Raw genomic sequence first — 14,127 nt, 5'->3', positions numbered from 1 at the left:
GTCATATATTAGATCTCACCATTACTCAGAAATATTCCTTTTCTCTAATGAAAGCTGACATTCCTCTTTATGACCATAACCTATTATCATTCCTTCTTTCCCTATTACTTCACCCTTTATAAACTCATTCTTCCTCATTGAGCCCTCCAGTTCCTCCACCCCTCAATACTTTTTAAGATCATTACTTTTGCTCTGACTATACTATCCTCCCTCTTTAGTCCTAAATCCATATTTAGTTCATTCAACTCCACATTCTCTTCTAAACCTTGCCCCCTTAATCTGTCCCTGCTTGTCACTTGCCAAACCTCAGCCCTGGATTATTCCCACTGTCCAACTCCTCAGTTTCCATTCAAGTGCTGTTGAACAGAGCTAGAGGAAGTCTCACACCCGAAGCTGACCAGATACATAAAAAATTCATCTTCTCCACCTTCAACTGGATCCTCATTGCAGCAAGTCCATCTTTTTATTCTTCCTTACTTGATTTCCAATCTTCCCTTAAAAGCTTTCCCAAACCTTTTCTTCTCATTTAATCTTCTATACCTGCAACTTTTCTCCCTCTCTCAACATTGCTTCCTACTTTACTTGAGGAAATTGAGCTATTCATCAGGAACTCCCTCTTCTCACCTTATCTTTATGTCAAAACCCCTTGGCATCATCCCTCATTCTCCCCTGGTCTCTGCCAAAGAGACAGCTCTTGCCCAAGTCAGTCTCTCTACATGTTCCCTTTATCCATCTCCTCTTGTCATTAGCAAATTCTAAAGTCAGTCTTCCTTTCTCTTTTTCTCTGATCTTCATCCCCTCCCAATCTACAGGCCCTTTCCCTGTTGCATTCAGACATATCCACATATCCTCCATTTAAAAAAAAACCTCCACTAGACTCTACCATCCCCTCAAACTATCCCCCTGTAGCTCTTTTCCTTTCTCAGTCAAACTGTGCTTGCTACCTCTGCTTCCTCTACTCTCCTCAACTCTTTGCAATCCGGCTTCCAGACTCATCAGCTCATACTGATCTTTCCAAAGTTACCACTGATCACTTACTTGCCAAAACTTTATTTTTCTCTTTCCTAATCCTTCTCAGTCACTGCTGCATTTGACATATACTACATTCTCCTCCTAGGTACTTCATCCTCTGGATTTCCACCCCACTCTCTCCTGGTTCTCTTTCTGTCTATCTTAAATACTCCCTTTCAGTCTCCTTTGTTGGTTCAACATATCATGCCTCCTAACTATGAGTATTCCCCAAGTCTCTTTGTCCCAAGTCCTCCACCCTTATCTCTTTACACTGTTAGTGACCTCATCAGCTTCCATGGGATTGATTCTCATCTTAATGCTGGTGACTCCCGTAAATTTCCATCCCATATCCCCGGTGTCCTGGTGAGTGTGCAAGAGACATCTCAGACTCAGCACTTATCTCCTTAAAAACTTTGTTATTTTTTATTTTTAACATTCATTTTTTAAAAATTCCGAGTTCAAAATTTGCTCCCTCTACCCACTGAGAAGGCAAGCAATATCAGTTTTTTTAAAAAGGTAAGAAAAATTGAGTGAGAAAACACACTTCAGTTTGTTCGTCAGTTCTTTCTCTGGAGATAGATAGCATTTTTCATCATGAGTCTGTCAGAATTGTCTTAGAGCAGCCAAGTCTTTTACACTTGATCATTACACTATTGCTTTTAGTGTGTACAGTGATCTCCTGGTAATGCTCCCCTCACTCAGCATCAATTCATATATGTCTTCCAAGGTTTTTGGGGATCATCCTGCTCATCATTTCTTATAGCACAATAGTATTCCACCACAGTCATATACCACAACTTGTTTAGCCATTCCCTAATTGATGAACATCTCTTCAATTTCCAGTTCTTGGTCACCACATAAAGAGCAGCTATAAATATTTTTGTATAAAAAAGTCTTTTTCCATTTTCTTTGATCTCTTTGGGATACAGACCTGGTAATGGCATTGCTGGGTCAAAGGGTAAGCATAGTTTTATAGCCCTTTGGGCATAGTTCCAAATTGTTCTCCAGTGTAGTTGGACCAGTTCACAATTCCACCAACAATGTATTAGTGTACTTGTTCTTCTACACCCCCTCCAACATTTGTCATTTCCCTTTTAACCCATCCTTCTTTTAAACTTCCCTATTTCTAAGACTACTATTCTATTTTTTTTTTTTTGCTTTTTGGAGGGCATTTGGGGTTAAGTGACTTGCCCAAGGTTACAAGGCTAGTTTTTGTGTTAAGTGTCTGAGGTTAGATTTGAACTCAGGTCCTCTATTCACTGTATCACCTAGCAGCCCCAAGACTACTATTCTAGTCTCTTAGATTCTTTATCTCAGCATTATCTTTGACTTGCCACTCTTCCTAATCTCAGATATCCAGTTAATTAACGAATATCTCTATTTCTGTCTCTCAGATCTTCTCTTTCTGCATTTCTAGCCTTTTATGCTACCAACTTTGATTTGTTCTCTAGTCTTAATAAACTCTTATAGTCTCAATCTTCCTTCATACCCATTCTCTTATTATACTTTTCTTTTTCTGCCTTTATACTTTTTCAGAAGATAATAGGTTTTGGCCTGGGAGGAACCTTAGAAGTCATATAGACAAGCCCCACATTTTACATGTGAGGAAATTGAGGCCCAGATAATTTAAGTGACTTGCCCAAGGACACAAAAGTTGTATGTGGCAGAGCTAGAATTCAGACCCAAGTTATCTTAATTCAAATCCCATGTTTTCTCCACTGTACCATACGTTCTCCTTAATTGATTCCTATCAATTAAAAAATTAATTATTTGTCATTAGCATCCTAAGAATGGATTTTTTTATTATGTTCTTTAGCTTTGTTTCTCACAGGAATTAATGTGACTCATCATTTTGGAAATATGCAAATTTAAGAATCTTTGACTGTAATCATAGACTCTCATCTTTCTGTTACCAACATACCAATGACCTTAGGCAACACTGTTGGCTGTTTAGGAACAGAAGGGCAAAATTGTTGGGTTTCTTAAATATTTTAGTGAGAATGCAACAAGAAAAAGGAATTACTACCTAGGTGGTTTTACAGAGAGAGCTGTGGGGAAAATAAACAACTGTTGAAACTTTAATTTTCTATCAAGTCCATGATATTTTTTTCCCATAGAAATAACACAAAATAAGTACTACTCTATGTCAGTTTTTCCTTTAACTTGGAAAAAATGCTCTTTTTGTTTGTTTGGTTTTATAGAAGTATGCTTTAGTGGTTTCAGAGTAACCTGTCAATTTGGAATCTTCTTTTTTTCTTCCTCCAGTGACCATGAACAACTAAAGAAAGAACTAGATGATCTTGCCGGTGCCATTGAAGAATACTTCTTTCAGCCAGAAAAATATAAATTACAACCTAAATCAGAGTAAAATATTACTACACTGTTCATAATTATACTTAACCTGCAGCTACGTTGAACTTACGAAGCAATATTTTTTCGAGACCAAATAATGTAAATTGTGACTAAGGTGTTTACATTTTTGTAGATAGATACGTTTCTTATGTCTCCAGTTTGACATTTTCTGTAAACCACCAGTAAAACATTAAGTCTTTTCACAATTTTAAAGTATGGTATTATCAGAACTAAATGTAAAGTGCTTTCTATGTGTTTCAGCTAATATTGCTGTTTAAATGCCTTAATTTGCATAAATGACTGTTTTCTTCATGAGGTTGGCTTTCTCTCTTCTCTCCCTCTACTGTTCCTTAATCCTTTTTTTTTTTCGTTTAATAGAAAATATCCAAAAGCATAGTTGTTTACGTTTTTAAAAGAGGGCAGTTCCTGCCTATTGTGTAGGATGGCAAACTTTAGTTACCAGGTATATTTAGGCTTACATATTAAGTATAATGCTACTTAAAGTGTGAAAGCAAAGAACAAAATAAATATTTTATTTACAATTAAGAGAACATGCCAAGCATGCCTTTTAGGAAGACATAATACAGTGGCGTCAAAGCTAAGTGCTTGAAAAGTAGTAATTAACTATCTTTGTTTCAAAGACACCATTGTATAGATTTGAGAAACATACCAACCTTTTTAATGTTGTTTTAAAATAAAATATACTTTGCTGTTTCTGTAGTTAATCTTGAACACCAAAGAAATGTTTATTTGAGATGGATAGTTTGGAGGTGTTTTTTTGACTGTGGCATGTATTTTGTCTTTGTGAAAATTCAGCAAAATTGAGAGTAATATTTGTCTTTTAAATTGGAAGTAATATTACTGGAGTTTTTTCCCTTTTTTCTAATAAAATGTTCAGAACTTTTTTCCTTTCTTTTTTTAACAGTATTTTATTTTTTTTCCTGATTACATGTAAAGAAAGTTCAGTATTCACTTTTGATTTTGAGTTTCAAACTTTTTTCTTCCTACCTCCCTCCCTCCCTTCCATAAGACAGCTAGCAATCTGATATAGGTTATACATGTACAATCATATTAAACATATTTCCCCATTAGTCGTGTTGTGAAAGAAGAATCAGAACAAAAGGGAAAACCCAAGAAAAAACAAAACAAAAAAGGGCAAAAAATGGTATGCTTCAATCTGCATTCAGACTTCATAGTAATTTTTCTGCATGTGGATAGTATTTTCCATCATGAGTCTTTTGGAAGTGTCTTAGTATTGCTGAGAAGAGTCAAATCTATCAAATTTGATCATTGCACAATGTTGCTATTACTGTGTACATTTCATGTAAGTCTTTCCAGGTTCTTCTGAAATCTGCCTATTCATCATTTCTTGTGGAAATAAACTTGTTCAGACCATTCCTTAAGTGATGGGCATCCTCTTAATGTCCAATTTTTTGCCACTACAAAAAGAGCTACTATAAGTTTCTTTGTACATGTGGGTCCTTTTCCCTTTTTTATGATCTCTTTGGGATATAGACAGAGTAGTGATATTGCTGGAGCAAAGGGTATGTATACTTTTATAGCTCTTTGGGCATAGTTCCAAATTGCTCTCCAGAATAGCTGGATCAGTTTACAACTCCACAAACAGTGCATTATTTTTCCAATTTTCCCACATCTCCAACACCCATCATTTTCCTTTTTCCGTCATATTAGCCAGTGTGGTCAATAGGTGTGAGGTGGCACCTCGGAGTTGTTTTAATTTGCATTTTTCTAATCAATAGTGATTTAGAACATTTTTTCATATGACTGTAGATAGCTTTCAATTCTTCATCTGAAAACTACCTGTTTATACCCTTTGACTATCATTTGAGGAATGTATTGTATTCTTATAAATTTGACTCAATTCTCTATATATTTGAGAAATGAGACCTTTATCAGAAATACTGGAAGTAAAAATTGTTTCCACTTTATTCCTTTCTAAGACAGATTATGTCAACTGTGCCTTTTGGCTTCTCCAAAGCAAGGGCCTTGCCACACTTTAAGTGAACTTTATTAAAATAAAAATGTATAACCTATCAATCCACAAGCCATTTATTAAGTGCCTACTCTGTGTCAGATGAAAAGCAGCATCACTTTCCTAGCAAGTGATTAGGAAGTTTGGCTTCAGACAAGGTAGACCTTCTGTCTTTGACACTGGCTCTGACCCTGGGCCAGGACTGTTTAACCTCTCAGTGCCCTAGACCACTTTTGAAGACTAGCAGTTTCAGCAGTTTCTGTTGCTGGTCTGTATAAACAGATGTGGTTTCCTCGTTAGGAATTTCCTATACCAGTGTGCATTGTTGCATTTTGGTTTTTTTAAGTGTTAGGCACTATGCATATGAAGACAAAAACAGGACTTTCTGCCCTTAAGAAACATTCCATTGGGGAGACAAAATGAACTTAAGTCCTCTTAATTAAATCTCAAGTACCAAAATACAGAAGTTTGATTGATTCTTGATGCAATTCTTCCAGCACTCAGAGAATGATAGAGCATTAAAATGATTTATCTAAAATGTGTGTGTCCCATAATAAAAACACTCCGCTCCAAATCAGGTTTAACCAGTCCAAGAAAAAAGATTCTGAGTTCAAATGCCACACTACTTATCTTCAGGTGAGGCCATATGGTATTGGGGTGGGAAAGATTGAATTTCAAGTCAGAGTGCCATAGTTCTAGCCCCAGGTCTGTTAACTGTTGTAAAGATAAGGTAATTTGAAGATCTTCCCTGCTTTGAAAATAAACTCTGCCCCCTAATAGGCTGGAAGTAATCACATGAAACCTTCGATGGGAGGAGTTTGTTGAAGGGTGGAGCAAAGTTAACAGGAAGCTGGGAATGAGAGCCAGCTAGACTGTTGGGAGGAAATACTGGTTTTGTGTTGGTTTGTGGGAAGGCTAAAGGACTCTCTGGCTTTCTGTGCTCTTATAGTATATTAACTTCTTTGCTACTGTGATGAAATCGGTTTACTGGTTTGGGGATTTAGTTTTCTGGTGTCTGAATAAATGTTTTTGCTAGTGTCTTCCAAATGGAGAGTCTGTTATATTTTGCATTTGAGCAAATTTGTAAATTATGCAAGGCATATTTGTAGTGATCATGGGCCCTGTGAATATTGCATTGGCCCTACCACTATATAACCACAGAACTTCAGGTACCTTTTCAAACCTCATTGGTCACCTAGTCCACCTGTGTGGGATTCTTCCCATGTGACATTGTCAACAAGTGGTCAAAACAGCATCCCCCATGAGAGAAGGGGAGCTCACTACCTTATAAAGCAGCCCATTCTCTTTTTGTCTAGGTTAAGGAATTTCCCTCAAATCACTAGACAATGACATAGCCAGGAATAAAACCCAGGGCTCCAGAGTCCGTATCTAGTACTCTTTCTGCCCTAGTGCAACTGCCTCCCGTCCAGGATTTCACTATTGGTACAATTGTTAATAGTAATCTATAATGAAGCAGCTGAAGAATTTGGATATCTTTTGTGATAGGAATAGAGCTCATTTTTATTGGACCTTGGACTTCATAGCTTCTCAGTGGAAATTGTTTAACCTCTTGTGTTTCTTCATCTTCAAAATGAAAGAGTTGGACTAGACTATTTCATAGCCCTCTTCTAACTCTGTGTTGGATTCTTTGAACTTTTATTTATTGGATCAGTCCTCCACACACAGAAAACCCATATGATTTTATGATTCTCTCCCACCCCAACCCAGTATTTAATATATTCCATTACATTAGTTGTATTATGAGTGGATTTAAATAGTGATTATTGAATTCTTGTGTATCTAGGTAAAGCACTGTGCTGGGTACTATGGGAGATACACAGATGTAGAAGACAGCCCCTGAGATAGAAGACAAATAATGTGCAGCAGCACATGGCAAGATTTTAATCTTTACAAAGTGGCATCAGAAGGAAGCAAATGCTTTTGATTGGATTGATTAGGGGAGTAGAGAGGAGAGATGGCATTTAGCCTAACCATCAAGGAGTCAGTGCCTTGTATTCCCATGGAGACATAGCAGGCCAGAATAGCATTTTAGAGAAATAGCTGCATGAATTAAAATGAAAACGGGAAAGACAAGGTGTTTGGGGGACAGCAAAGTGGTACAGTTTGACTCCACTTGAAAGTACACGTAGAAGTGAAATAGAAAGTTTAGAGCCAGACTGGGTATGGCTCTGAATGCAAGTTAGGATTTAATCCTCTACAAAAGATTAAAAGTAGAAAGATTCTTTGAACAGGGGAAGTGAAATGATTAAAAATATGCTGTGTGCTACTGAATGGGAGGGTAAAAAGTAGGGATTGCAATAGCTGGTCCTGGTGAGAAGTGAAGATAAGTAATTGGAAAATTTAAATGGGTGAAGGTTGGAAATTTAGGCTTATAATAATGGTTAGAACTGAACAAAAGAAGAATGAACTGCCTCTGAAGATTTTTCTTACCAATTCCTCTTTAAGCAAAAGCTAGATGCTTACTTGTAGGGTGGGTTGCAGCTAGGTGGTACCCAGGCAGGGCTTCCAGGTTAAGAAGACCTGAGTTCAAATCCAGCACTAGTTCTGTGACCTTGAAGAAGTCACTTCACCTTGCCTCCATTTCCTCATCTGTAAAAAGGGGATAATAATAGCACCTAACTCCCAGAGTTGTGATCAGTTGAGATAATTATTTGTAAAGCGTTTAGCACTGTGCCTGGGATGTAGTAGGTGTTAGTAAACGTTAGCTATTAAGGGCAATTATTCAGGTATAGGTTACACTAGAAGGGTTATGAAATCCTACTGATTGTGATTCTAAAAACAAAAATCGTTGACTAATCATGTGCATGTTTAACCTGTCTGGGGTATGATGAATGGATTAATCTAAAGCCCCTAAGTGCTTCTTAACTGTCAAGCACTCTGCTGAACCATGGAGGGACCCAAATAAAAAAAAAAAGTCTTTGCCCTCAGGGATTTTACATTCTAATATAGGGAGAAAGCACAAATATAGAAGTATATTAAAGGATACTCTACTGTATATTTAAAGGAACATCTACTGATAGAAAATTCCAACAGGCTAAAAGACAACAAACCAAAAAGAATAAAGGTAGAACTAGGGGGAAAAAATCTCAAGTATTTGAATTCAGTATGACTGCCAGGAGAGTATCTCCTGCCCACATCTAGACTTGTCTTTCAAGGTTAACTAGTTTTGCAGAAGTTCCTTGAGTTTATTAAAATAAGGCGTTGAAGGGCTATTTGTTTTCATATTTATCTACATATTCCTTCTTCCCTACTTCTCTAAAGCAAGTCTTGTTCAACTAAACAGTACAAAGTGATTCTAAGTTAAAAAGAGTGAAATATAAATTGACAATACTTTTGCTTATTCCCCAGTGGACATAGGAAGGATACAAATCAAGGTAGCCAATGATCTCTAGGTCATGCCCAGTAAGGATTGTTTTTGGTTGTCTTTGTATCTTTAATGGCTAGCACCATGTTTGGCACACAGTAGACACTCAAATAAATGCTTGTTGAATGAATGTTTGGAAGTTGCAGAGAAGCAAATTTAGTTTTGTTGCAAGGACAAACTTTGCAATAACTAGAACTGTCCAAAAGTGGAGTGGGTTGTCTAGGAGATAAGTTTCCTCTCAATGGAAGTCTTCATGCAAAGGCTAGATGACCTCTTGTCAGCTAAATAGAAGGGATTTTTGGTCAAGTAGGGGACTGAGGACTGTTTCAAGTCTTCAGTGATTATTTTATTTCTCAGTAAGCATTTTTTTTTTTGCTTTTTGGAGGGGAACTGGGGGTTAAGTGACTTGTCCAAAGTCACAGGGCTAGCTAGTGTGTTAAGTGTCTGAGGTAAGATTCAAACTCGGGTCCTCCTGACTCCAGGACCAGTGTTCTATTCACTGCACCACCTAGCCGTCCCAAAATGTTTCACCTTTTTTTTTTTTTTAAAGTTATTGGGGTTAAGTAACTTGCTCAAGGTTACACGGTCAGTTATATTTTATTTCTCTACCGAACAAAAGTAAAAAAGGATTCATGCTTTGGAAGATTTAATGAACTTGAACTTGAAACCAGGTACCAAGTAATGAACTAAAATTTATTTCAGTTCTGTGAAAGCTATAGTACACCTGCTTGTTATGGCATTTGATCTCACTATTGCCACTTAAACAAAAATTTATTGAAAAGCTTCACAAATAACAAATTTTAGAAACTTTTCAGACACAATCTAGCATTGGTTTCTCATAACTTGCAACGTTCTTGAACTTCCCCTTGGAAATTACACAATTTTGTTTTGAAATCATATCAGAAGCTGTTCAGAACTTGAAATTGTGTGTGTGTGTGTGTGTGTGTGCCTAATTTTGCCTTAAACCATTGTTCAGGACCAAACACCAGTCTTTTCATCAAGTAAAACGAACTTTCTTCCTTTCCCTATGTAGTAGACTGATCATCTGTACCTTATAGATGTTTAAATTTTTTTCCCAAGACATTTCATAAATTAGTCAAATTGACTCTTGTCATAAATCCTTGTTAGCTAAACTTGGATAAATCAGGAAACATTTTTATCTTTTATACTCATTCCCCTCAACAGTTACTGGAGAGAGAACAGATAATATCTTACCCTAGGAAAGGAGGGAGCATCTCTTAACACATCAGCGATGGGACATATAAAAAAGAGAAAAGCTATAAATGTATCTTTGCATCTGCCATATTACCACAACAATTACCACATCACTGCCCCAAGCTGGACACAGATTTGGTGGTACACAACATCCCATTCTAGTTGGCCATAAAGATTAATTTTTAAAAGATCTCTTGTAGATATTTGTCTTGTACATGGATCTCCATTTATCCTCCCTGGACTGATACAGAGTTATCAAATAATAACTGATCTGGACAGACATTTGCTATTAAATGAAAAAATTGAAGTGACTAGGAGAAATTGATCAAGTCTCATTTTAAAATTCCACTTTCTATAGTAAGTGGCCCTCTACTATCATTCCATTACAGCTGCTACCACTCTCCTTTGGATTCCTGTCTAGATAAGAGATTACTTTTGACAGTTTCCCCACATAATCTTGCCTCTGGGATTCTCCCCCCCCCCAAATTCATTCACAATACTGCTAGATTATTTACTCAATTATATAGGTACATATAGAAATAAGTAGATAATCTTCCTAAAAATAACTTTAATCATGCTGCTTCCATAGTCAAAAATCTTATGGAATAAACTAAAAACTCAGTCTGGTTTTTAGGGTTGTCTGCAATCTGGGTACAAGTTACCTTTCCAGTTTTATCTCCTACTATTCAATTGTAGGAATCCTATGTTCCAGACAAATTAGCCTATGCTATTTTCCAAATACAATTTGTATCTTTGTTCATTTTATTTCTAATGTCCAGCAATGTGGTGGCATTTCCACTACATTTTTTCCATTTCTCAAATCTTGTGTTCTGTGCCAAAATTAAAATAATTTCTTTATGAGGACTTTCTTGATCATTCCAGGCTCTCCTTACTCTGAATTCCTAAAGTATTTCCCATTTATATAAAACTATGAGTTCTAAATTTCCTTCTTCCCTGTCCTCCCCACTTCGTGAGACAGTAAACTGACAGAGATTATATATGTGCAATCAAAGTGCTTCCCATTTAGAGCAAGGGTTCTTAACCTCTTTTATTTTTTGTGCCATGGATCCCATCTTAGAATATGTATGACTTTTAAATGAACAAAACAAAATACATTATTGCAAAGGTAACTAATTGTATTAAAATAGTAATATTTTTTAAACTAACATTTTTTTTTTTAAATTTGAGTTCTGAATTTTCTCCTACCCCTCTCCCACCCATTGAGAAGGAAAGAAATTTGATATCAATTATTCATGTGAAATCGCATAAAACATTTCCATATTATCCATGTTGCAAAAAAAAGGCAAGAAAAATAAAGTGAAAAAAATATGCTTCAATCTATATTCAGATTCCATCAGTTCTCTCTGGAGGTGGCTAATATTTTTCATCATAAGTCCTTTGGATTAGTCTTGAATCACTGTATTAATCACAACAGCTAAGACATACACAATTGATCATTATACAACATTGTGGTTCTGCTCACTCTGCATCAATTCATGTAAGTCCAGGTTTTTCTGAAACAATGCTGCTTTTTTTTTTTTGCTTTTTGGAGTGGGGAAGGTAGGGCAGTTGGGGTTAAGTGACTTGACCAAGGTCACACAGCTAGTAAGTGTTAAGTGTCTGAGGCCAGATTTGAACTCATGTCCTCCTGACTCCAGGGCCATTGCTCTATTCACTGTACCACCTAGCCGCCCAGCTCATCATTTCTTATAGCACAATAGTATTTCATCACAATCATATACTGCAACTTGTTCAGTCATTCCCCGATTGATGGGCATCCCCTCAATTTCCAATTCCTTGCACCACAAAAAGTTACTATAAATAATAAAAATATTATTTAAAGTTCTTGGACCCAAGTTAAGAACTTTTAATTTAGAAGGTATAGTCTGTATGAATCTATCCCAACCAATGTTGTTTCATCATAACATTGTTAAAATAAGCTCCACCATAACATTACAAAAATTTGTTGTCAAGGGTACCGAGCCTATAGGAGTACAACAAGTAAAACCTCTGACTGGTGGACAAAGGACAGTGGGTCCCTCAGTGACTTAATTTTCAGGCCAATCAGAAAATGGTTTCTGGGTAGACTTGGGAGGCATCCTTAGTGTTTTTCTAATTGGAGAAGAGAAAGTGGGCAGGCTCTGCTAGTCATGGCTTTGCCCCCTGGGAACCAAGAGCCTACACAGCATGTGGGATAGACCTAGTGACCATGTGTGTGTGGCAGCTTCTCCTTCACTTTACCTATGAGGAAAAAGCCTGGGCTCTTCCCTGCAACCAGAGAACCAGGAGTATTAAAGTTTAAAGGCTCAGTTCCCTGTAAAGACATAATTTTAGCATTTCACGGTCTCCAGTGTTTATTACTCAGTTCCAATGATCTAAATACTTTCTGTTATGTTAAAGTTTAGCCTAATACTGTGTTTTCATGGAATCAGTTTACAGTTGTTATATGAGGTAAACCTATAGTGCCTTATATATATATATGCATAAAATAATATATATATTATTGCAAAGGTAACTAATTATATTAAAATAGTAATTTTTTTAAACTAACATTTTTTTAAAAAACAATTTGAGTTCTGATTTGTCTCCTACCCCTCTCCCACCCATTGCGAAGGCAAGAAATTTGATATCAGTTTTTCATGTGAAATCATGTAAAACATTTCCATATCATCCATGTTGCAAAAAAAGGCAAGAAAAATAAAGTTAAAAAATTCTGCTTCAATCTACATTCATATATTCATAAATATAATATACATATGTGTATATATATCTTGTTTTCCCTATTGGACTGAAAGCTATTTGAGGACAGGGACAGCAATTTGTACTTCTTTGTATTTTCCAGTATTTCCTGTAGTACACAGCACAGTGTTGTGTAATAAGAGATTCTCAATACATATTTGTAATTGTTTCTTTGAAATTCTATTTATTCCTGGGTAATGAGTGACCTCTTCAATCTAAGACATGACAAATTCCTTTGGTTTCCTTTAAATGAATTTAATCACCTTAATTCCTATAATCCTAATTAACAGAAATTTTAATTGCCTGTACTTTATATTAAGTTTAATTGCCAGGAAATAATACTCTTGGTACAGCTTAACAAATAGTTCCTTAGACAGTCCCTTTAGTAGATCATTTTTTGGTTTTGAAAAAGTGTTTCCATATCATAGGATTATAGGATTTTTGAGCTAAAAGATATTTTAAAATAATATAGTCTAACTTTCTTTTTCAAATAAGAAAACTGAGACCCAAAGACATTAAAGGATTTGTACAAGGCCATGCACACAGTAGATACAAGAGTCAAAATTCAAATGCAGCGCTTCTGACTTCAAATACAGTTTTCCTTACATTTTATCATACAGCATAACAACCAAATGATCTGCATTAAAAAAAAATACTCAGTAAGGTTTGTGAGATGATGGAAAATTACCCTAATTTCTCTGTTTTTTGTGGGAATTGTTTTCTGACTTAATAGTGTTAATGATAGGCAAAGCAACTTCTAGGTCTATATCCCAAAGAGATCATAAAAACGGGAAAAGGACCCACATATACAAAGATATTTATAGCAGCTCTTTTTGTGGGAGCCGAGAATTGGACATTGAGGTGATACCCATCAATTGCAGAATGGCTGAACAAGTTGTGGTATATGGATGTAATGGAATACTACTGTGCTATAAGAAATGATGAGCAGACAGACTTCAGAAAAACCTGGAAAGACTTGTATGTCTTGATGCTTAGTGAAGTGAGCAGAACCAAGAGAATACTGTACATAGTAACAACTACATTGTGCAGTGACTGACTTTGATAGACTTAACTCTTCTCAGCAATGCCATGATTTAAGACAATTCCAAGACTAATGATGGAGAATGCTGTCCACATTCAGAGAAAGAACTTTGGAGAACTATTTGCTCTCCTTTTCTTTTGTTGTTTTGTTTTGTTTCTTCTTTCTCGTGGTTCCTCCCATTAGTTCTAATTCCTCTTTACATCATGACTAATGGGAAAATATGTTTAATATGAATGTATAAGTAGAGCCTATATCAGACTGTACCCCCATCTTGGGAAGGGAGTGAAGAAAGGGAGGGGGAGAAAATTAAAAACTCAAAATCTTAAGGAAGTGAATGTCGAAAACTAAAAATTAATTATTAAAGAAAAATTTTTAAATGATAGGTAAAGC

At 36.1% G+C, this 14,127-nt stretch overlaps 1 protein-coding gene across 1 annotated transcript in view; it reads left to right on the top strand.

The window, feature by feature from the left end:
* Positions 1-4,770, top strand: part of PGM2 (phosphoglucomutase 2) — a 32,513-nt gene extending 27,743 nt beyond the window's left edge. The window contains exon 14 of the mRNA XM_069068627.1: positions 3,277-4,770. Coding sequence (XP_068924728.1) covers positions 3,277-3,379 — 103 coding nt within the window. The 3' untranslated portion in view covers positions 3,380-4,770. The remainder of the gene's footprint in view (positions 1-3,276) is intronic.
* The last annotated feature ends 9,357 nt before the right edge of the window (positions 4,771-14,127 follow it).

The sequence above is a fragment of the Petaurus breviceps genome, unplaced genomic scaffold (assembly GCF_028583685.1).
Source record: "Petaurus breviceps papuanus isolate PSGF00001 unplaced genomic scaffold, PetGlider_PUasm1.0 140, whole genome shotgun sequence".
NCBI classification, from domain to species: domain Eukaryota; kingdom Metazoa; phylum Chordata; class Mammalia; order Diprotodontia; family Petauridae; genus Petaurus; species Petaurus breviceps.
The sequence above is the reverse complement of the archived record's forward strand: the minus strand, read 5'-3'. Positions and strand labels throughout refer to the sequence as shown.